The following is a 22,647-nucleotide window of genomic DNA, read 5'->3' on the forward strand; positions in this document are numbered from 1 at the left end:
TACACCGCTACACGTCCCGCTGGCGTGGCTTGCCGACAGCGCGGATGCTGCGGCAGCACAAGTGGAGCTGCCATTCGCGGGGCCCACCTGTATTTGCACGGGACTGCAACTCCAAGTCCCTAAGTGCCCGCAGCACTGCATGTGGCCCACAACCATGCCACGAGCACCCTCGTGTCCTCGCCGGTCAACCGTGCAGCGCTAGTGCCGTCCGCCATGGCAAGCCATTGCTTCCATGGCATACACCTTGCAGCGCGCCGCACGCACCTTGAATGTATCGCTACCCTCGCGAGCGGCACTTCCTCTTCAGCCGCTTCACGTCGCAATGCTTCAATCGCACACTTCGCAAAGTTCAGCTGTACCGTAGCATGCACGGGGTAGCTCTGCCTGCCCACACATGACCTGCGCGCCCGACGCAGCCGCTGCCACCAACCCCGCACGTGCCACGCCGTGCCCCTCCCGCCAGTGTGCCAGCTGACGCGCGCTGCAGCAATAGGTGAACCGCCTGCACCAGGAGCAGGTCTTGCCGCGGCCGGGCGCAAGCAGAGCCCCGGGGCCGGCCAGACCACTGCAACCCGGGTGCGCACACAGCCACACCAACGACCTCTCACCACTCCTGGTGCCCCCTGCCAAGGCGCACGATACCGAGACGCAAGGCTTCGCCAGACGTTTGTGCCCATCCAGCTCCCTGTCCCTTCCCATTCACCTTAGCGTGCCAGGTGCACCCCTTCAACCAGCCCTAGCCCTATAGCCCCAGCCCTGGCGCAGACCGCCGCCGCGAGCCCACAGCCGGCCTCCGCCTCCGCCGCGTCACCCGCTCCCGTGCAGCACCCGCGTCGCCCCGCCCCTGCGTCCACGGCCAGCACAGCACAGCACAGCACGGCGGCGGCGGCGGCGGCGTCATGGGCGGGCGTTCAGAATGAGGAGCGCAACAGCACAGACAAAACACACACACGCATATACACACACACACACGCATACACACACACACACACACACACACGCAGCAGTGCATCAAGCGCAAGAGCCAGCCAGACTATGTCGGTTCTTCACGGACCCAGCCCTCAAGCACCTTCACTTTAGCACACAACTCACTTCCTGAACACGATGTCCAGGTCGGGCCGGGAGGGCGCCGTGGCCGCTAGCATCTTGCGCAGGGCCGCCAGCGAGATGGCAGGGCAGTCCTGCAGGCGGCGGCAGAGGCGGCGGCAGGCGGCGGCAGGTGTACAAGTGCAACACACATACAACAACGCGCCGCACACGCACCTCCGTCACGCATCTCGCAAACACCCAGCATTACCGCCGCCGCACATTTCCACAACCAAACAGATGCGTCGCCGCTGCCCATGCCGCGACCGCGCAGCCGCGAGACCCGCCGCCGCCCCCACTGCCATTGCCACTGCCGCGACCGCGCACCGCCCGTACAGCCGCATCACACCACCGCATCACACCACCGCCCCACGTCTCCTCGCGGCCCTCCCTGTTTCGCTCTCTCTCTCTCTCTCTCGCGCGCGCACGCACCTGCAGCTCGATGTACTCGAGCGCGGGGCAGAAGGCCAGCAGCGCCGCCAGCGTGGGCGTGTCTATGCCGGGGCACTCCATGAAGGAGGCGCGCTGCAGGCCGGGCAGCTGCCGCAGAGACAGGATGAAGCCGATGTCTGCGTGGCGCGTGTGTACAGTATGTATGTGAGCGGAGAAGGGGGAGGCAGTGGTGGTTAGCGTGCGGCATCGCAAGGGGCGGGGAGGGGAGTACAACACTGCTGATCCCGCGTTGCAGCACCCCCTCTTTCCTTGCACCGCACGCCACACCATCCAAGCACCCACCACACCAGCACCCTCCCCTGCCCCCGTCACCCTTGCCTGTGACGCCCGGCACCTTGACCAGGTCGACGCGCGTGAGGGCGCTGTGCCCGCGCGCGAACTGCAGCCAGCCCATGTCCGTGACCGCCGCCGCGCCCTCCAGCCGGAACGTCTCCAGCCGCCGCAGCCGCGACAGCGCCGTAAGCCCGCAGTCGGTGATGGCGTCGGTGGGGCTGGTCCACAGGAACAGGTTCACCAGGCCGGTCTGGGGGTGGGCGGGGGCAGGCAGGGTGCGGGTGGTGCGGATGAGGGATGTGGTGTCAGGGTGTATGGTACTGTTTTGAAAGGTGTGCTGATGGATACCAAGTCAAGAACCACTTCACGGATTCTATTTTGTAACCATACGTCTGCAGGGCGGGGGTTACGGATGTAGAGGGGAACTTGAAGCAGGGCCTCCAGTCCCCAACCTCCCTCAGCCATGCACAGCCCCTCCCTCCCCTCTCCCCTCCCCACCCCTCCGCCGCCCTCTTCCTCCCTGCTCCCGCGCACGCACCAGCTCGGCGATGGCCCTCAGCCCCGCGTCGCTGGAGTCGCAGGACAGCGCCCCCAGCGAGGGGAAGGTGGTGCGCAGCGAGGCCTCGTACAGGATGTTGTGCGACACGAGCTTGGTCACACAGGACAGCGGCCGGGCCGGGTTCTGTGCGCGGCCAGCAAGGGGGGTTGCAAGGATGTTTGGAAAAGCGGTACAGGATGCACTGAAGACTGCAGACGAAGTCGTTACCACATGAGGGCGGGGGGGCGCGGGGTTGGCGGGTCTCAGCCCCGCGGGGGGAGGGAGGGGGCAGCAAAGTACCGAGGGCCGCTGGGCTTGCAGGTTGGCAGAGCATGGAAAGGCAAGTCAGGGCGGGGGTTTGGAGCATGCCGGGAGCGTGTCGGCAACCCTGGGAATCGTCGCGGCCAGCGCGGGCGGTGCTTGTCCACCGCATACAGCCGCAGCCCCACGGTCTGGTTCAAGGCCGTGCTCCTTCCCTCGCGCGCTCCATCACATCAGCCGCTACCTACCTCTCCCCCTCACATACACACACACATATGTACACACACGAACACACGCACGCACACACGGGCTTTTGTCTCGTAATCTTAACACACGCACACCACACTCGGACCCACCAGCAGGTTGCTGCCGCCGTGCCGGCTGCCCTCCCCCGATCCTCCGCCGCCTCGCCCGCCGCCTCCCCCGGCCCCGGTGCCCGGCGGCGGCTCCAGGGCCAGGTCGCCCACGCCCAGGTGCTGCAGCGCGGGCAGCGCGGTGAAGCGCTGCAGCTCGGGGAAACTGATGTCTGCGCGAGAGGGGGGGATGGGGTGGACAGGGGTGGGTGCAGGCACACGGATGGTGAGGAAGGGGGAATGATGAGAGTGCGAAACCGGTGCGCCCGGTAGTACCGTACCCACGGCGGCACACTTCACGCTTGTGCGCAGTTTGCACACACGGTGCCGAGGCTGCGTTCGCCTTGTCGTGGCCAAGCCGGCATGCGCCGCCCAACTCGTCCTCCACCGCCAGCCCGGCCACTCACCCACTCTCTGGATGTCGATGTGCGTGAGCGAGGTCATGCCCGTCACCCAGTCCAACAGCGCGGCCTTGCCCGCGAATATGTTGCTCAGCACCTGTCCGTGTGTGTTGTGTGTGTGTGATATTGTGTGTGTGTGTTGTGTGTGTGTGTGTGTGTGTGTGTGTATTGTGTGTGTACTGTGTACAAGTGTGTTCGAAACACAAGAGATAAGGGACACGCAGACTGTGTGTGTGTGTGTGTGTGTGCGTGTGTGCAGGCACGCGGTGACGGGCTTCGAAGCCGGGCGCGGCGCAACCGCACCCACAGGGTGACGGGCACGGGCGCCTGCAACATCGCCCGGCTTTGCCAAGCGTGAGCCAAGCGGCAACGCCTGTCCCCAGCTAGAGGCTGCTTGCTCCCTCATGTGACGCCCGCTGTGCACCGCCCTCCGTACCTGCTGCGTCAGCTGCAGCTGGTGCGCAAACGCCGCCGGGTCCGCCGCGCCGCCGCCGCCGCCGCCAGGGCCGTGTAGCGCCACCGCCGCCGCCAGGCCGGCACCGGCGCCTCCTCCTCCCCCTGCTGCCCCCGCTCCCCCACCCCCACCGCCACCGCCACCGCCGCCGCCAGCCGCCTGGTTGTCGTCGTTATTGTCGCCGTGGAGGTTGAGGTTGGCGACGGCCGCCGCAGCCAGGTCCGCTGCCGCCATTATGGGGTTCACGCCCGCTGCCGCCAGGCCCGCTATACCCGCTAGGCCCGCCTCCGCGGCTGCTCCCGCCGCCCCATTGGGCGCGTTCTGCGAGCAAGCGCGGTGCACGACATCAGCGCACTTGCACGTGCTCAGTACATGGCGTGTCAGCCCGGCATTCGCATTGGCGCTGTTGCAACAGGGCGCGATTACCTGTGTGTAGGATTGACCCAACTACCGCGGGTGCGCGCCACCTACTCGCCCCGACCCACATGGGTTTTGAGCCCCCGCCCCCGCCTCACACTCGCACGCACACACACACACACACACACACACACACACACACACACACACACACACACACACACACACACACACACACACGCGCGCGCAAAGAGACACACACACATAAACGCGCGCACATACACACGCACACACCGCACACTTACACTTACACACACACACACACCTGCATGGGATGGTGCACGAAGTGGTGTCCACCGCCGCCCCCGCCGCCGCCGCCCCCGTGATGCCCCCAGCCTCCCCCTCCACCGGCCCCCGCTCCTCCTCCGGCGCCTCCGCCTCCTCCTCCGCCTCCTCCACCGCCTCCTCCCGCGTCCGTGACTTCGATGATGAAATCGCTCCACACCATGACTGACCGCAGGCTGGTCAGGCTGGTCAGCAACGTCATCTGCGACAGCATCACACAAGGGCAGCAGTGGCGGCGCCCTTCAGCCTCCAGCCTTGCAAACACAAGCCGCCTCTCTGCCCCCCAGGCGGTGCACGGTGCACTGACTCCGGCTGAACCGCCTTGCCATCGACTCGATCTGTAACCCCTTCACCCGCTCCCACAATACCCGCCTCCCTGACCCTCCCTCCCTCCCCTTGAGCCCCTGACCCTCCCTGCCCTCTCCCTGACACTCCCCCTGACCCTCCCCGGCCCGGTCACGCGCCTGCCTCAGCGCCTGGCCGTAGTCCTCCAGCTCCAGGGCGGTCAGCCGCCGCAGGTCGGACAGGTAGGCCAGCGCCACCTGCAGGGGGGGGAGGGGGAGAGGGAGAGGGGAGGGGAGGTAGCGGTTTGGAGGTAGCAATGGGGGTAGCATAAGTGGGGATTGTGGGAGTGGGAGTGGGTGTCGGGGACGTCACAAAGGGCCCATGGGCTGAAGACGCGGCAGCTGCACGGTGCGGGCTCCTGCTGCCCACTGCCTGAGGGCGCTACAATCGGGACAAGCCTGCACCCCTTTCCCCCGCGGCCTCCGCGCCTGCATGCCCCACGCCCACGTCCCCACAGCAGCACCATGTCCCCCATACTCACACACAATCACCATCACCGCCCGCTGCCGTCTCGCCCTCTCCGGCGGCAGGGCCCTGGCGCCCGGCCCGCCCCGCCCTGCTGCCCACCCGCCCCGCCCCGCCCTGCCACCCCAGCCCCAGCTCCCTGCCCACCCCCCGCTGGTAACAACGCGCCTGCTATACTGCTGTCCCTGGCTACGCCTTCACCAAATAACCCTAGTTGTAGCCCCCCGCCCACCTCGTTGCAGTGCCTGCAGCACTGCACCCGCAGGCGGCTGAGGTCGGGCAGCCGCGCCAGCACCAGCAGCATGGAGTCGCTCATGCACAGCTGCGGGGGGTGGGGGGGGCGGAGCAAGGCACGGGGACAAGGGGCAGGCATGACGCACGGGCTTTTCCACAGCTCCGCACCACAGGCCCAGATTCCCAGCCTGCGTGCCCCCGCATCGTGCACCCGGCCTGGCGGCCTGGCGTCCGGCGCGACCCACTGCCCCACACGCCACCCAGCCGCCACCCAGCCGCCCACCCATCCGCCCACCCGGCCGCCCACCCACCTGGCACACTTGCGGGATCTGCAGCTTGCTTATGCGCGGGCAGGCCAGCGCCAGCGCCGCCAGCCCCGCCACACTGAGCTGCGTGCAGTGCTCCAGGTTGAGGCTGGTCAGGCCGGTCAGGCGGGACAGGTCCTGGAGGGGGGGGGCGCACGGGGGCGGTGGTGACCGTGGCGGTGATGGTGGTGATCGTGGTGGCGGTGGTGGTGGTGGTGGTGGTGATTGTGGGGAATGGGGGACAGGGAGGTTGCGGCGGCTAGGAGTGGAGGCGGTGGTGGTGGTAGTGGTGGGGACGTGAGGTGGTGGTGATGGTGACTATATGTGTGGCGCAAGGCGCACGCAAGTGCAGCGATTGGTGTGGGCGCGGTCCGTAAGTACACACGGCGGCGAGGCCATTACACGGGCAGCTGCGGTGGTGTACTGTAGTTGGACGAACACGGTAACGTGCGCGCGCGCGTTGGTGCCGCTGAGGTGCTGATGCATCGCCTGATCTGGTCTAAGTGTGTCCCCACGGCGCATACCCGGCGGCAAGTCGACACGGGGCTCACATCCCATACCCACGAACCCCTCCCTGAACCCCATTCCGATGCACGCACCTTGAGCGCCAGCTGCGCAAAGGTCTGGTCCGTGAAGCAGTCTACCTCGCTGGGCTTCATGATCTGTGAGTGTGAGGTGGTGTGACAGATTTTCAAGTAAGGGGTCGGTGTTCGGTGTCGCTGCGGGGAGGCGCTCAGGAGGCGCGCGGTTTGGGCACTGGGTTACACCAGGGCTTCTCACCATGGGTCCTCATCCTGATCCAAGCACGCGTACCCGCCCATCCGAACGCACCTCAATGTGCTCCAGCTTCGGAAAGCGATCGCTGAGCTCCCAGCGCAGCGCATCCTCGCTGTGCGTGGGGTCGAGCTGCAGCAGTGCATGAGGCAGTGCGTGGGGTCAAGTTGCAGTTGTGCGTGGCAGCGGGCCGCTGTGCAGCACGTAAGCCCAGCCGCGCTGACGCCATGAACGGGCTTGTGCCTGCCATGGCTACAAGGCACTGCTAGCAACAGCACCACCGCACCTTGATTTTCGTGACGGACGCATTGACGAGTTGCCGGAGACGCCTGCAGCTGTTCCGCAGCGGCACACGCTGATGAACCTTGAGCCTTTCTATGATGTTGATGACAATACTGTCCGGCAGCTTGCCCAGCGTGCCCGTGTCCCCGAGTGCCGCATTATGGTTTTGCATTTGTGCTAGCGCGAATCCACGCCGGCGCTCAACTAATGGATTCTTTGACTCAAAGTAGCATTATAACTTAAGTACTCAGCCGTTTTTAAGCGAAGAGGCTTGGTAGGACTCGGAAGCGACAGCTCTGGGTCTGTAACAGCAACCAAGAATGCATTAATCGTTTCTATCAGTATAATAAGGTAGAGCTCAAGTGTAGAAACAGAAGTGCCAGAAGCCGACTCATACTGCAGTCATGCACTCATGCTGCGCAAAAAGGCAAAGTTTGCGAGCGCTACTCCACATAGGTCAATTGCGCTACAGTAATCTTACATGCAACCAACTCTTATCACCAGGCGAAGATGTCTCGTCTCTTGCGAGCGCGGGGCTTGCTTCATCACTCGCTCAACGGCCATGCCTTCCGCAACTTCAGTGCTGCGGCACAGCGAGCACACCAGGAGCCATTGCAAACAACAGGCGATGCTGTCGGTGTGCTGGACGCCTACCAACGGCAAGTTTCGGAGCAGGGCTTGGCGTGGCGTGGCGTGGCGCAGCGTCCCCCAACTGCCGCTGCAACCTGGGTGCCCTGCCAGCCTTGCACCCCAGCCTCCGTGCGCGCGGCCGCACGGCTAAGTTCGAATTGGGCTGTTGCAACGTTGGTCTTCGACGTTCTCGGCTGACGCAACCGCGCCGCTTCACTTCCTCTCAGGCTCCTGGATGCCGGAACGCTCTGGCCGGACGCGAGCCAGCGGGCGGCAGCGAAGGCGCTACAGCAGCTGCAAGACGCAGTGCTGAAGCGGGAGGCAGGTGGGTCAGGGCAATACATGGCGGGGTGGGGCATCCAGCAATAGCGAGTAGGGCACGGAGGCCGCGGCGCTAGGGTTTCATACCTTCATTGACTCATCTGCGCGTGCGGCTTTCAGGGCAGCTGGCTCGGGTCTCCGGGCACGGTCTCCGCCACGAACTTTCTAGCGCTTCCTGGCACTGTTATGTGGCAACAGTAACTGGCGCTAGTGAGCGCACGGGCGTCTGACAGCCGGTCGACGTCATTTCGCACGTGGACAACTGCTGCCGTAATGGCCGTTGGGGTTATGCGGCCACGTGACACTACCACACCAACCCGAACCAGCTGGAACGGAGACCGGCGCACCCCCGCTTGGCCTGCTCCAATCCCTCAAGCTACGCATGCCATGCTCATTTACGCCACACGCCATGTCATCTCCATTCCCGCACTTTGCATTGCCCTGCAGCCCTCGTCGGCGGTGAGCGGGGCTCCAGCCCGTTGCCGCCGCTACCACCTGCAGCACCCACCGGCGCAGCCGCCGACCCTGACAGCCGCTCCCCGCTGGCCCCAGCCGCGCCACCGCACTCCGCTGCAGTTGCTGCCGCGGCCGCAGCCGCAGCCGGCAGCGCCGCTGGGCCACTGGGAGCCTACCTGTGGGGCCCGGTGGGCTCCGGTAAGACTGCACTGATGGACCTGTTCTACCGGACCACACGCCGCCGCCTGCAGCAGCTGCAGGCGGAGCTGCAGGCGCACGGGCGACAGGGGCGACAGGGGGGTGCGAGGGGGCAGCAGGGCGAGGGAGAGCGTGCGGGCCCGGGTCCGGGCACGGTGCGTGACGCCGCGCGCGTGCACTTTCACGAGTTCATGCAGGTGCGTGGGCTGGCACATGGGGTGAGAGCTCGGAGAGCTTGGGTGCCAGGGACAACGGGCGGGTGCCAGGGACAACGGGCGGGTGCCAGGGACAGCGGGCGGGTGCCAGGGACAGCGGGCGGGTGTGCGGCTAGGCATGCTTGGAGTTCTTGGGTTCTTAAGGTGCCGCAGGGCACTATCAGGAATCTAGTGTACGGCAGGCCTTGCACCTTGCACTCGTTCGCCCCCCCGGTCAGACCTGCACGCTATCTCCGCCTCTGCCACCGCCCCCTCCTGCCGCGCTGCCGCCTGCGCCGCGCAGGGTGTGCACGGCCGGCTGCACGAGCTGCAGCTGGCGCGGCCGCGGGTGGTGGCGCGCAGCCGGCAGGGCCTGCTGGTGTACAGGTGGGGGCGGGGGGGCGGGAGGGTGGGGGCGGGGGCGGGGGGGCAGGGGCGGGGGCGGGGGCGGGGGCGGGCAGGGTGTTGCTTGGCTCCCGCCCTGTGCTCGTGTAACAGCACGGGACAGCGGCGAGCAGCCTTCGCCCTCCCTTCACATGCTACTAGTCCCTGCCGATACCTGCCACTCGGGTTGGGTCCTGCCGTGATTCGTCCAGCCGTGACCTGCCCTCGCCACGCGGCTCACTGCTCCCAACGCCTGCTGCTCTCATGACTCGCCCCTCACCCCTCTCCCCGCCCCTCACCCCGCCCTGCGCCCCGCACCTGCGCCCCCGCGCACAGGTACGCTGAGCCGGAGGAGGACCCGCTGGTGACGGTGGCTGGCGAGGTGGCGCGCCGCAGCGCCGTGCTGTGCCTGGACGAGCTGCACGTGACGGATGTGGCGGACGCCATGATACTGGCGCGGTAGGCACGTGTGCGTGGGGGGAGGGGGAGGGGGTGCGTGTGTGTGTGTGTGTGTGTGTGTGTGTGTGTGTGTGTGTGTGTGCCTGCGTGTGTGTGTGGGGGGGGGTTGGGGGGCGTGCGCGTATGTGTGTGTGTGTGTGTGTGTGTGTGCGTGCGTGCGCATGTGTTTGTGCTTGTGCGAAGCGTGTGTGTGCGTGTGCGGGGGCCCAAAACCCATGTGGGTCGGGGCGAGTAGGTGGCGCGCCCCCGCGGTAGTTGGGTCAGTCCAGCTGCGTGTTTGTGCGAGGGATAGCACGGGAATGTTTGTGTACGTTTGTGGGACTTGCCAAAGCGGCTTGCGAGGGCGGGGCTTGCGAGGGCGGGGCTTGCTAGGGTGGGCTGTGCTAGCACGTGATCTCCCGCACATCTCCCTCTGCCCACCCTGTACCCACCTTCTGCCCACCCTCTGCCCACCCTCTGCCCACCCTCTGCCCACCCTCTGCCCACCCTCTGCCCACCCTCTGCCCACCCTCTGCCCACCCTCTGCCCACCCTCTGCCCACCCTGTACCCAACCGCTACCCACCCTCTACCCAACTGTGCAGCCTGTTTGGCTCGCTCCTGGACGGCGGCCTTGGAGGGGAGGTCCCGGGCGTTGGCGGCGGCGGCGGCGGTGTTGTTGGCGGCGGCGGCTGTGGGCTGGTGTTCACCTCCAACCGGCGGCCCTCGGACCTGTACCGCGGCGGCCTCAGTCGGCAGTACTTCGCGCCCTTCGTACACCTGGTGGACAGCCGGCTGCTGGTGCGTGTGCGTGTGTGTGTGTGGGGGGGGGGGGGCTGGGGGAGGCAGGGAGGGAGAGGCGGCATGGGGAAGGGCGTTTGCCGTGGGCGTTCGTCGTACATGGAAGATGGGAGTATGGGAGTGAACAGGGATAAGATCGGGGCTGGCCAGGTGATTAGAGGGAGGAGGGGAGAGCGAGCGCCGTGCGTCACTCATGCAGTGCGGTGCTGGGTGTGTCGCGGGCAACTCAGATGCGGTGGTGGCCTTGCGGCGGTCGCAGGTGGCCAATGTGGCAGCGGAGGTGGACTACCGGCGGGCGGCTGCCGCGGCGGCGGCGGCGGCAGCGGCGGCGGCGGCGGCAGCGGCGGCGGCGGCGGGGCAGGGGCCAGGAGCGGGCGCAGGGGCCGGTGAGGGAGCGGGAGCGGGAGCCACAGGCAAGGCGGCAGCGCCACAGGCGGCTGAGGCGCCCAGCGAGCCGCCGCCCGACCCAGATGCGCCCATCATGGTGGTGGGTGGGGCCCTCCAGTGGGGTCTGCTTCCGCGCATCGCCGGCTCGGCATCTCGCGTTGCTGGTGGGCGCCGCATGCAGCTTCGCAGAGGTAGCAACCGCCAGCTCCGTGACCACGCGGAGCCAGCGCGTGTCGGTGGGCTGCCCGCATCTCGCCCTAACCCTGGTGTTCAGCCTGCTGCTATCTCACATTCACACGTTGCTGGGTACCGTGTGTGCTGCTGCCTTGCAGGGCTCTCTGCCGCTCGGGGACTGGAGCGTGGGCCCCGGCGCCGACGAAGCGCTGCGCACCGCCTGGCAGCGGCACCTGGAGGCGGCGGGCAGGCACGGCGGCGGCGGCGGCGTCAGCCGAACTGGCGCCAGCCGAGTCATCCGGGGCGGCGGCGGCGGCGGCGGCGGCAGCAGCAGCAGCAGCCCGGGCGGCGGGGCTCCGGGGGAGATGGATGACGACACGGGCAACAGCTCCATTGCCGAGGTGCCGCTCGCCTACGGCCGCTGGCTCAAGGTGCCCAACACGTGCGGCAGCGCGGGTACGTGCGGGCGTGTGTGCGCGTGTTAAAGAGCACAATGCAGGCATAGCGCAAAGACAGTGTATGCGATGCAGTGTGCGCGTGTGTATGTGTGTGTGCGGTAGTTCATTCCAGTTCTTAAGCAAACCATGGCCAACCCAGAACCCATAGAGGGAGGGCGGTCGTGCGTGTAGGGCGGGGATGGGTGCGTGCGTGTGTTGGGGGGTTACATTCATGACAAGGGCGGGGGGGGGCGTGCGCTTGGGGCCGTGCGTGTGGGGGGAGGACGGAGGGGCTTGCTAGGACTGTTGGCATGGGCAGCTGAGTGGGAGGACGCGGCGGGGCATGTGGGCTGTGGCTGTGGGCCGGCGGAGCACGGGGTGGGGTGGGGGTAAGTTGCGAGGTGCCAGGGTTCGTGCCAGGGTTTTTACATGTCCGGCTGCCTGCCTGTCCACCTGCCGCTCCCTTCCACCCTCACTCGTGTCCCCCCTCCCCGCTCCTCGCCCGTCTCCTCCACCGCTCCCCTCTTACCTCAATCCCACCTCGCTCACCTCCTCCTGCCGTACCGGCCTACGCCCTGCGCCCTGCAGCCTTCTTCTCGTTCAGCCAGCTGTGCGGCGCCTCCGGGCTCAAGGCGGGTGTGGACGACGGCGGCGCACTGGCCGCACCCGACTACCTGGCGCTGTGCCGCCACTTCAAGTGAGCGCGGCACGTGGGTGTGTGGGCGTGCGTGTGTGTGTGTGTGTGTGTGTGTGTGTGTGTGTGTGTGTGTGTGTTTGTGTGTGTGTGTGTGTATTACAGAGCACAAGGAAAACATGGCGCGTAGGAAGTGTATGCGATGCAGAATTACGGTCGCGGATAACCTTCAGAGTATACTTACCGCCGACCGACCTGCTGAGCCGAGACCATATTTATCCGAAGCACCTGTTACTAACCTTGGGTGGGGATTGGTGTCCACACGTGTGTGTGTGTGTGTGTGTGTGTGCCGTAGCTCTTGCTTGCGCACTGCTTCTACCAATAGCTGCGATCTCGGCATCACGCCCGCCCCGCCCTGCCCGCCCCGCCCTTCTTCCCGCGCCGTACATGCAGTGAGCTGTACATAACGGATGTGCCACAGCTGGGTCTGACGCAGCGCGATGAGGCGCGGCGGCTGGTCACACTTCTGGACGTGGCCTACGACATGAAGTGAGAGCGGCGGTTGGTTGGTTGGGTGGTGGGTTGGTTGGTGAAGGGTGGTTAACAGTTGTTAAGGGTAGCAAGGGGGTGTGAGGGCAGCAGTGCCACTGGTGGCGGCTGGAAACTGCGGGGAGGCGACCGCCGGTGTCAAGAGCGGCAGGTGCTTCCCACCCACCTGCCTACCTGATGCGCCTCACTCTAGCTAGGTCTAAAGGACATGAAGGACATGAAGGAAATAGTGTCTTATCTGAAAGTTGGGGTATTTGCTGAGTATGTGAACATGACACGCTCCCCCGCGGCACTTCCAACCCACTCCCACTCCCACGGCCTGTATCTACCTGTGCATCTGCGCCTGCTCCCTCTGTATTGCGCGCTCTCACTCCGCAGGTGTCGGCTGCTGGTGTCCGCCGCTGTGCCGCCCGACCAGCTGTTCGCGCCGCTGCTGGAGGAGGCCAGGAGGCTGGTGGGTGCGGGCGGGCGGGCGGGGCCGGAGGCGGGGCGGGTTCGGGTTCGGGGGCGGGGGACTTGGGGTGCTGGCGTGTGAGGCCTCGTGTGAGGGCGGGGGCGCGACAGCAAGCAAGGCGATATGGGGCGGCGGTCGTGGTGAACAACAAGGCGGTCGCGTGTGTGCGTGGACGTATTGCAGGATTGCAGGATGGCAGCGTGGGAAAGGGCGGCAGGCAGGCCGCCAGCGTGTGGGCAGGCAGGATGGGAGTTGAGACACGCGCATGAACGAAAGGCGGTAGATAGAGTGTAGGGGTTACCGTTGCCCCACAGCGCGAAGCCCTTGCGTGCCGCCTACCGTTCAAGCCGACGCAGCGCGCCCGAGCTAGCAAGTGTGCAGCCGGTCCAGTATGCGTTAGCCAAGCTGCCGACAGCCGACCGCGTAGCCGACCGCCGTGCCTTTACCATCCAGCCATACATGGCAAGTACCCAGCAGCATCCCTATAGCTTCATTCCTCCCACCCCAACCCCACGCCCAACCCCAATCCCAACCCCAACCTCAACCTCAACCCCACACCCCGCCGCTCCACGCCGCCACACAGGGCATCAACCCGCGCCTGGGTCTGGGCGCGGGCCACCCAGCACCACACCGCGCCAACCACCCGGCCGCACACCACAACCGCGCGCCGCCCACACCCGCCGCCGCGGCTACCGCGCCGGCCGCCGGCAGCTCTGCTGCGGGCACCGACACCGCCACCACAAGTGGAGGTGGCAGTGGAGGCGGTGGCGGTGGCGGCAGCCTAAGCAGCGCCGGCGGCGGCGGGGCATGGGCGGGGCAGCGGACGTCGTCGCCGGCGCGGCCGGGTGACCTGGTGGTTCCCAAGGCGGTGTGGGCGGAGGAAGTGCTGATGTATCACCGGGCCGTGTCGCGACTGGCTGAGATGTGCCGCCTGGTGGACACACGGCCCGTAGAAGCCGACACGGAGGCGGCGACTGTTGCGGAGGCGCCGTAGCTAGCAGCAGAGCGGTGGGGGCAGCAAGGCGTGTGTGTGTCCGGGGGCGTGCCGGACAAAGTTGCGTTGGTGGGCATGCATGCAGGATGTAGATGTAAGGTAGAGGCGGCCGGGTAGACGCATTATGGCTGTTCAGAGAGCAAACTTCTGGTCGCGGGATTGGGTTGGGGGCGAAAGCAATCTCGTGATGGAACATGGCAAGGGGCAGGAAAGCGTAGTCCCGATGTGTGTGGCTCCCACCCGTGCCCACATAAATGCGTAGCGAGAAGGGACAAGGCATTGGTGCGTCGTTCGCGCGCTGTTACTGTACCGACGGTAGCTGGCAGGTTGTGTCGAAAGCAATCTGTAAATAATTCATCAAGTTGCCCTCGCGTGCGTACTCGGGACACCGACCGCCCCCCCCCCCTTATGCACAGCAACGAACTCCGGGGACACGTCAGGCTGTTGCGGCGGGAAGGTCACCGACGTTTTGCGCAGGAGGAAGCCACCAGTGCTTGATGGTGCCCGTTGTACGCGGCAAAGTGCACGGTAATGGAGAACGTGATAGAGAATCCGGCAGGGTCAGATCCGGCTCACAAGCAGCTCGGCAAGCAAGGCGATAAAGCTTACAGCAACAGCTTATAGTGCTACAACTGTATCGGTATCAGCATCATCACTCAACGGCCAAATCACCTAGCAACTGTGCTTTGCGTGCAAGGTTACAGCAAAGGTTACAGCTGGGATGGGACACGTTGATCAGTCTGCACGCAATTCACTCACTTCTCAATACCCCCTGTGCACTGAATACCGTGGTGTTATCACACGAACATGCAACTCAATGTCGGTTCAGTTCATTCCATCAGCCATCCGCTGCATCCAGTTCACCCAGCAATGTGCACGACAACACCCCACACCGCGGCCCCACGCACAATGCCAGCACTCAATACCCAGTAGTCCATGCGACCATGCATTGTGCAGGCACATTTGCAGATGCCGTTTACCACATCATAATAAACCAACATGAGTCCAAACACCCACACGCATCCACTTCAACGCTTCCGCTTGCTACCGCTGCCAGCCGCCGCCGTCGCCTCGCCGCCGCCACCAGCCTTGCCCCCGGCTCCCTTGCCCCCACCGCCCTTCTTGCCCTTGGCCGCAGTGGCCTCTGCCTCACTCGGAAGTGCCCTCTTGGGTGCCTGCGCCTTCGGAGCCGCCTGAACCGGCTGCTGCTTCACGGCCCCCTTCTTGACGGGACCGGCCGCCTTCTTCGCTTTTGCCGCCTCCTGCTTAGCCTTTTCCTTTTCCTTCTTCTTAGCCTTTGCCGCCTCCTTTTTAGCCTTCTCCTTCTCCTTCTTGGCCTTTTCCCTCTCCTTCTTCCTAGCCCTCTCCTTCTCCTTCTTGGCCTTTTCCTTCTCCTTCATCACCTTCTCCTTCTGCTCCCTCTTTGCCTTCTCTAGGGCCGCCTTCGCCTTGTCCTTCTCCCTCTGCAGCCGCTTCTCCTCCCGCAGCTTCTCCTGCCTCTTCTTCTTGCGCTCCCGCTCCTTCGCCGCATGAACCCGCGCCTTGGCTTCGTACTCCTTCTGCAACCGCTTCTCCACCACGCGCGCCTGCGCCACCACCCACTCCCGCACCTCGTCCTGGACGCGCCATCCCACCTGCGCACGTGCCGCGATGGTGACCCAGTCCTCCTCCTCCACCGGGCAGCCCTCCGCCAACATGAACTTCACCAGTGACAAGCTTGCGCCGGCCTGCGGGTGTGAATGGGTGTATGGGGCAGGGGCACGGGGCATGGGTTGGGGGGTCCAGGCATAAGTAGGAAGGCGTGATGATGGGCAAGGATGAGTAAGCGGGTGCGGGGGAAAACAGCATGGCTTGAGAGCGCAGGGATGCATGAGCTGAGGTGTGTGCGAAGATACGTGGGTGCATACCACACCCTCGCGCTCTCGCTGGCGGGAAATGGTGATAGCCAGCCACGTGCGGTGGTGCCACGTGCAACGCCGTGCACACACCCGCACGCTGCCAGGCAGGCGTGCTACTCCGGCCCCCGCCGGCACGCAGCCCACCGAACCGCCACCGTCACCCCCCCCCACCTCGCCCTTCCCCCCCGCTCATACCTGGATCGCAAAGCTGAGCACTCGGCCCGGCGGGCCCCAGGGGCAGTTGTAGGTCCGGGCCAGGGCGGCGATGAGCGGGCGGCCCTCAACGCCGGTGGAAGCAGTGACGTAGGGGCTTCCGTTAGTCTGCATGGAGGTAGGGTTGCAAGGATGTTTGGAAAAGCGGAGGTAGGGTAGGTGGTGCGCAATCAATGCCCCCATGACACAGACTCGGTGAGATCTGGAACCGGCGCATGCACATGCAACACCGAGGCGCAAAGCGAAACGCCATCAAACCTAACACCTAGCTTGGTCCAGCCGCACCCGGTCCAAGCAGAAAGCGAGGCACACAAGGCTGGCCGCCCCCTTGCCCGCACCGCCGCCGCCGCCGCGGTTTGCTCACCCCCAGTGGCAGGCCGCGCCGGACCAACAGGTCAAACAGGGGCAGGCTGGCGCTGCCGCCTGTGGCTGTGGGGCCGTCCACGCCCGCGGTGTGGTGCAGCGCCACCTCCAGAGTGGCGGCACCCAGCCGCTGGCGAGGGCTCAGGTCCTGACAGCGGGTGCAGAGGGGTTCGATTTGGACAGGCGGTTGGAGCGTGCGGGTGGAGCGGGGGTTGTAGGGCCGCAAGGCGGCAGTTGACACCCCTCCCTACGTAACGCAACGCCACCGCACCAAGCCCCTGACCATGGCTCAGGTCTGTGCCTAACTAACCATAGTCCCACGGTGCCGCTGCGGTGCGGTGCCCTCCAGCCCGGCCACCCGCCCATATCTCTGTCGCTCACCAGCACGAACTGCAGCAGCTGCAGGTTGCCTCCCTCCATTGCGGCGTTGATCAGGTCCACTGTCACGTACTTGGCACCGGGGTGCGGGGGGGCGGCACTGCGGCCGCGCCCTGACGCCCGCGTCGGAGCGCCGCCGCCCGCGGCCGCCGGGGCAGCGGCCTCGGCTCCGTCGCCCGCGGCGGCCGCACCCGCGGCGGCTAGGGCAGGGGCCGCCCCGGCCTCGGCCGCCTCAGCCTCGGCACCGACCGCGACGACGGCCTCGGCTGCTCCACCCGCCTCGGCAGCGGCCTGGGCAGCGTCGGCGGCCGCGGCTGGTGCGGGGGGTGGCAGCTGCATCAGCCACTGCAGCACCTCCAGCTGCCCGCCCCTGCGCAGTGGGCGGCGGCGGCGGGCGGTGCAGATGGTGTTGGGTTGCCGGTTTGCCACGGCCGCCAACCAGCGACTTTGCAGCCATACAAGGACGGGTTTCAGCATCAAGAACAGCGCGTTTCGACACCTCGTCGTCCACCACCTGGGTATCGCCCGCAGTGGCCAAGTGCATGCATGCAGTAGATATCCGATGCCCATTAGCGTTCAGGACGGAGGGGCAGAGAGGCGGCGCTCTGCCGCGTCTCCCATGCTCGCCCCCACACCATCGCCCCCGCCTCGCGCCAACCGGCGCCTGTCCCCGGCCGCCGCCGCTCACCTCGCGGCGGCCTCCAGTGCCGACAGGACATCAAAGCGGTAGCCCCGCGCCTGCAGCGCCTGCGGGTGTTGCGGGAGGCAAGGACGCGTGTGGTGGAGTGCTGTGAGGAGTGTAACATGCATTTGTCCATTCCTGCTGTTCGCTGTTTGCACGGGGATCTTTGCCATTCGCTGTATAGAATCGACTGTATAACTTCAATCTGATGCTCATTGCTAGGCCGTGATGAGCACCAGCGAGCAAAAGCAGTCACTGAGCACATGGGAAGCACACAACAACAAGCCAGGCAGGGGGAACACCCACCCAGCCCTGGTGACAAGCCCCCCCCCCAAGCTAGCCACCTCGACGCATGCACTCAGCTTCTTTACCAACGAGCCTTACTTACCACCACTACTACTCCAGACTACTTGCTTTCAATAGGAACTTAGTATTTTTAGCGTTAGCCGCCACGGAAACACGGGGGAGCCAGCAGCCTGCCGCTGGCGAAACAACGGTATCGAATGCGTCGCGTGTGCCCGCTGTACCTCTGGGCGTCGGCACTTCACTTCATATTTGATACACACCATCCCATGGATGGCTACCCCCCCGCCGCAAGCCCCGCGCCGCATCACCTGCAGCATACGCATGTGGCCACGCTCGCACGCCATCTCCACTCCCTGTAACGCGGCAGGCCGCAGCATGAGCACACATGGGTACACATGAGTGGGTACACATGAGTACACATGACGCGGCGGGGCGGCAACTCAGGCGGTTGGAGGCGGTTTGCGTGCGCGCCACGCAGCAATTGCTGAGCCCGGCCTCAGCACCGGCCAAGGCGCCCGCCACCGGCACCACCAGGCCGGCCCCTCACTCACGGTGAATGTGACGCAGCGGGTCCCAAACATGTCCATCAGGAAGTCTGCCTCCTCCACACGGCCCTGGCTGGCAGCGGCGTCACCCAGCTGCGCGGCATGAAGGGGGGGCAAGGAGGGGGTCATCAGGTCGGACGTGCCAGGCCGGGAGGCAGGCAGACCCCACGGGCATACCCTGGGAGTCCGGACATGGTGTTCAGGAGCTGCCTTTCCTCCCCGGTGCTTCGCTAGTCAGGCTTGGTTTGGTGGAGTTTGGGCCAGTTTCTTTCAACCTCCCCCCAGGATACTGGGCACACATTCGTAGCGACTCGCACGCGCCCTGGTGCACCACTCGCACACGCGCCCACCTGCTTGTCAACATACGACGGCACGAACGCATTGATGCACACGCGCCTCGCCACAGCGCCCCCTCCCCTACCTTCCCACCCCACTCCACCCCACCCCTTCCCTTCCCTTCCCTTCCCTTCCCTTCCCTTCCCTTCCCTTCCCTTCCCTTCCCTTCCCTTCCCTTCCCTTCCCTTCCCTTCCCTTCCCTTCCCTTCCCTTCCCTTCCCTTCCCTTCCCTTCCCCTCCCTTCCCTCCCCGCCCACCTCCTCGTCGAAGCTAGAGCCGCGGTCCCTCAGCCAGGCCAGGCGCTCCGGGCCGCCCCGCACCAGCCCGCAGTCCAGCAGCGGGTCCCAGCCGTGCGCGTCCAGCAGCGTGCAGGGCGGGCCGCCGGGGCCCAGCTCCCCCAGCGCGGCGCCGCGGGACAGCAGCCACTCCACCTGCGGCGCCGCGGCGGGAGCAAGAGGGGTGGTTGTGAAACAAAGATGTGATGTGTTGGAGAGCACAAGGAAGGAACTAGGTGTGTATGTGCAGCGTTGGCAGCAGGTGTGAGAAATCACCGGTGTCGGGTGCGAGCAGGTGTACGCAAATACTGCGACATTTGGGTCACTGACAGCATGGTGTGTGCACAGCAGGTTAGAACGCCCCGCCTGCTGCACCTCACCCCACGGACCAGCCGCCGTGCGCCGCCGCACCGCCACCCCGCCGCGGCCCCGACCCGACCCGACCCGACCCTGCCTGACCCCGCCTGCCGCCCGCCCGCCCGCCCACCTTCTCGCGCCAGTCCGGCGTCTCGCTGGCCGCCGCCGCGGCAAGCACGAACCTGCCCTCCCACACGTCTCCTAGGATGCCGCCTTGCTCGCCCCACCAAGGGCCATCCGGGTGCTGCGGCCGCTGCCGCTCGCCGCCGCGTCCTCCTCCCGCTGCCCCTGCTCCCGCTACTCCCGCTCCCGCCGCCCCTGCTCCCGCTACTCCCGCTGCTGCCGCCGCCGCTGTCTCGATGCCGGCTGTGGGCCGGCCCCGCAGCCTCATCTCCCTCGCGATGATGGCCTGCAGCTGTGCCAGGCTGCAGCCGGCGGCGGTGGTGGCCAGCAGGTCGAGCAGCTCGGGCTCGAAGTGGGGCGGGATCTGAGCCAGCAGCCACTGGGCCAGCGCATAATGCCTGGGGGGCAGCCGCACACACGAAATATACACACACGCGGTGAGGGTTACGCGATATGTATGAGGCGGTTTTAACGTCACTCCTCCCCGGTAAGAAAACGGTATGCCAGGTGAAACCGAACGCGGCACACTACTTGCTTGCTGCATTTTCCACACACGATGTCGACCATCTCCTTTGTGCTTTACACACACCCACACACACTAACCCCCCCCCCCCCAAAGTGCCCCTCTCTCCCCAGTGCCTCATAACATTCTCTCCCTCTCCACCCCCACCCCGCCTTCCCCTCTCCCCTCCCCTGCCGCCGTGCTGCTCCCTGCCTCACCCCTTGGACGCGGCCAGGCAGGGCAGCCCCATGATGTCGTCCAGGTCGCACCAGTCCTGAGGGTGCCGCCCCTGCAGCTCCCGCAGCAGCAGCTCCGCCGCGCCCTGGTGCCCGCCCAGGCAGGCCTTCTCCAGGGCTGGAGGCAGGGAGGAGACACAAGGGGCGTGGGCGGGGGGGGATGAGGGGAGTTGTGTGCACAATCCGAGCCTAACGGAGTAGGTCCCCCTTGTCAATGAGTCGTCGCCCGACCCGCGGATGCACAGGAGAGAGGGGGCGGGAGGGGAGTCAAGGCAGGTGAGGCGAGTAGCGAGGGTAAACCGGGGGGAGCGTGAACGCGGTCGCGCGCAGGGACGTGGCTGGAGGCGTGGAGCGAGGAAGAGGTGGGTGGGTGGCAGAGGTTATAAGAAACAAGCGCTGCAGCCGCTATCTGAAGCCGCGCCAACCCAGCTCCTATTACCGCCAGGTCCCCGCATCTTCATCTCCATCATGGGAAGGGTCCAAGCAAGCCCCCACCCCGTGTGCCACCACTCCCGCCAGGGCTACAGCCGGAAGCTGCAGCTGCTCACCCACGCTGTACGCCAGCTCGGCCCCGCGCTGCCCCAGCTTCAGCCAGCGCAGCAGCTCCACGGCGCCCGCCGCGGCGGCCACCTCCACCTGCCGACCGCAGGAACACGTGGTGGACACAGGTCATGCGTTGCGGGGGATGTATGTTGGTAAATACCAGCCCAAACTAAACCACAAAAAGCCAAACTTGCGGAGCACAGACAGAGGCGACAATAGGGGGAGGGCGATGCAGGGTGAGGGCCTGAGGGGGGCTTTTGCGAGCAGGCAAGGCAAGGGCACCCAGGTGAACTATCTCAGCCCCGGCATGAGTGCCCGGTCTGGCTGCTGCCCCCACGCCCGCAGCACGGCCCTGCCCCCGGCCGTCCCCGCCGCTCTCCTCATTGCCGTACCCCGCCGCCCTGCAACAGCACCTACACTGCCTTCAGCTGCCCGCCCTGAATCTCAGTGTGTCCCCTGCAGCCGCCTACCCTCGACCAGCCATGCACTTCTGCCCTGCCACTGCAATTTGTTTGCCGTCTGCTTGGGGTATGGGCATCAGCTGCACCCTACGGGACCTCGCCACCTGCCTAAATCCTGCCCCATCACACACGCCTACCCTCCCCCAGTGCCCTCCCGCCCCCTCTCCCCATCTGCATATCCCCCTCACCAGCATCTCCACCTCGGGCCGCTCCACGGGGTGCTTCGCCACGCGCTTGAGCCAGCCGCACACACTGCGGACCACAGACACGCGGCCCGAGGCGGCGGCGGCCTGCAGGTGCCGCAAGCGACAGCAGGAGCACGTGGGCTTGCGAGGGGGTTCGGGGGGCGGCACCTGCCCCGCCCGGAGGCACCTAGCAGCAGCGGCAGCCGGGCTGACCTGGTGGGGTGTGCCCTCGCGCTGGGCGACCCGCCAGGCCTCGCCGGGCCCTTCCCGGCCCCTGCCGCCGGCCCTTCTCCACCTCCCTGCCTCCCTCCCTCTCTCCCCCCTCCCTCCTCCCTCACGCACACGCACGCCCACACACGCCTGCGCGCACTCACCTCCAGCGCCACCGTGCGGCCCACGCCCGTGACCCGCAGCGCGACCTCCAGGTTCTTCAGCACGCCCGTGTTCGCCGTCAGCTGCACCAGACTGCGCCTTTGGGCGGTGGTCAGAGCTGCGGAGGGGCGTAGCGGGGGAAGGCAAGGGGGGGCAGGTGTCGGTAAACGCGTGACGGCAGTGCTGGGTGTGGCGAGGCCATGCAGGACACCGTGAGGGAGTGTGGGTGCTTGCACCGGTGAGTGGACCCAGGCGCGCCCCTCTTGCAGCGGCGCGACTCACCCCGTGCCGCCTCTGGCGTCCATTTGGCGGCGAACGCATGGACGGGGACGGATTGCGACAGCTTGACTTGACGGTGTGGAAAGTACAGCGCTGCCGCCGCTGGGCTGACGAGGCGCAGCGTGGTCGCCACCTCATTCGGTGGCAGGAAGGCGGCAACCCGAGCTGAGACTTCGTTAGGCAGCGCGTCAAACACCCGAGCATTTGTGACTTGTGCGGGTGTGCCTTCCCTCGCGCGCTTGCCGCGTCTGGCCCTAGAGCTGCCGCCGGCATCAGCCATTTCCGGCTGTTGACTAGAGCGAGAGAGCTATGTTTCGCGCCTTGGCTTATGGGAAGTTGGGTTTGTGACCTAGGTTGCCGAGTTTGACGCAATGAAGCGGTCCTGGCAAGAAAGGTGCTATATATTTGTCTCTACAGATTCAAGAGATGTCAGCGCTTACCGCGCTCGGCTCATTAGCAGGCTGGAGTCGGCAATCATATTGTCTAAGATCAAAATAGGCAGTCCAAACATTGAGCATGATAATTATGCTTTTACGCGATTCATGAGTGTAACGAAGAGTTCGCCCCTCAGTCTCGGCTTGGCTCGGATCCACAGACACGCACCCTCTCCGGACAACT

The 22,647-nt window shown here is 66.1% G+C and overlaps 3 protein-coding genes across 3 annotated transcripts; 1 reads left to right on the plus strand and 2 right to left on the minus strand.

Annotated features, from left to right (window-relative positions):
* On the minus strand, positions 1–7,256 carry CHLRE_07g315500v5 (uncharacterized protein). The gene is made up of 15 exons (XM_043063874.1): positions 6,931–7,256; positions 6,702–6,776; positions 6,470–6,532; positions 5,877–6,008; positions 5,564–5,653; positions 4,986–5,063; positions 4,502–4,723; positions 3,802–4,140; positions 3,372–3,462; positions 2,968–3,137; positions 2,351–2,494; positions 1,858–2,062; positions 1,519–1,655; positions 1,093–1,181; positions 1–844 (listed from the first exon to the last, which is right to left on the minus strand). The coding sequence occupies exons 1-15, from the start codon at positions 7,096–7,098 to the stop codon at positions 808–810; spliced, it is 2,040 nt and encodes a 679-aa protein (XP_042922442.1). The 5' UTR covers positions 7,099–7,256; the 3' UTR covers positions 1–807.
* A 100-nt stretch (positions 7,257–7,356) lies between these two features.
* Positions 7,357–14,336, plus strand: CHLRE_07g315550v5 (uncharacterized protein). Its single transcript, XM_043063875.1, has 12 exons — positions 7,357–7,585; positions 7,784–7,881; positions 8,325–8,728; positions 9,030–9,112; positions 9,446–9,568; positions 10,151–10,346; positions 10,606–10,833; positions 11,066–11,363; positions 11,933–12,041; positions 12,432–12,527; positions 12,906–12,981; positions 13,565–14,336. The coding sequence occupies exons 1-12, from the start codon at positions 7,437–7,439 to the stop codon at positions 13,973–13,975; spliced, it is 2,271 nt and encodes a 756-aa protein (XP_042922443.1). The 5' UTR covers positions 7,357–7,436; the 3' UTR covers positions 13,976–14,336.
* A 232-nt stretch (positions 14,337–14,568) lies between these two features.
* CHLRE_07g315600v5 (uncharacterized protein) lies at positions 14,569–22,556 on the minus strand. The gene is made up of 14 exons (XM_043063876.1): positions 22,033–22,556; positions 21,753–21,868; positions 21,382–21,483; positions 20,738–20,825; positions 20,172–20,307; positions 19,459–19,849; positions 18,954–19,127; positions 18,367–18,453; positions 18,124–18,168; positions 17,516–17,574; positions 16,831–17,197; positions 16,451–16,597; positions 16,069–16,194; positions 14,569–15,702 (listed from the first exon to the last, which is right to left on the minus strand). The coding sequence occupies exons 1-14, from the start codon at positions 22,307–22,309 to the stop codon at positions 15,004–15,006; spliced, it is 2,814 nt and encodes a 937-aa protein (XP_042922444.1). The 5' UTR covers positions 22,310–22,556; the 3' UTR covers positions 14,569–15,003.
* Between the last annotated feature and the right edge of the window lie 91 nt (positions 22,557–22,647).

This window comes from Chlamydomonas reinhardtii, chromosome 7 (genome assembly GCF_000002595.2).
Source record: "Chlamydomonas reinhardtii strain CC-503 cw92 mt+ chromosome 7, whole genome shotgun sequence".
Lineage (NCBI taxonomy): Eukaryota > Viridiplantae > Chlorophyta > Chlorophyceae > Chlamydomonadales > Chlamydomonadaceae > Chlamydomonas > Chlamydomonas reinhardtii.

What these genes read in the sequence shown, in the direction of transcription:
- CHLRE_07g315500v5 (XM_043063874.1), bottom strand. Translation starts at nt 7,098, where the DNA reads ATGCAAAACCATAATGCGGCACTCGGGGACACGGGCACGCTGGGCAAG. An exon ending in ACGGCCAGGCGCTGAGGCAG is followed by an intron (nt 4,724 to 4,985) that starts GCGCGTGACCGG and finishes ATGCTGTCGCAG; the next exon opens with ATGACGTTGCTGACCAGCCT. An exon ending in CTGGACATCGTGTTCAGGAA is followed by an intron (nt 845 to 1,092) that starts GTGAGTTGTGTG and finishes CCGTGGACGCAG; the next exon opens with GGGCGGGGCGACGCGGGTGC.
- CHLRE_07g315550v5 (XM_043063875.1), top strand. Translation starts at nt 7,437, where the DNA reads ATGTCTCGTCTCTTGCGAGCGCGGGGCTTGCTTCATCACTCGCTCAAC. An exon ending in GCGCTGTGCCGCCACTTCAA is followed by an intron (nt 12,042 to 12,431) that starts GTGAGCGCGGCA and finishes CCGTACATGCAG; the next exon opens with TGAGCTGTACATAACGGATG. An exon ending in GACGTGGCCTACGACATGAA is followed by an intron (nt 12,528 to 12,905) that starts GTGAGAGCGGCG and finishes CTCACTCCGCAG; the next exon opens with GTGTCGGCTGCTGGTGTCCG.
- CHLRE_07g315600v5 (XM_043063876.1), bottom strand. Translation starts at nt 22,309, where the DNA reads ATGGCTGATGCCGGCGGCAGCTCTAGGGCCAGACGCGGCAAGCGCGCG. An exon ending in CGCCGGACTGGCGCGAGAAG is followed by an intron (nt 19,128 to 19,458) that starts GTGGGCGGGCGG and finishes GCGGCGCCGCAG; the next exon opens with GTGGAGTGGCTGCTGTCCCG. An exon ending in GGCGCGGCCTGCCACTGGGG is followed by an intron (nt 16,195 to 16,450) that starts GTGAGCAAACCG and finishes ACCTCCATGCAG; the next exon opens with ACTAACGGAAGCCCCTACGT.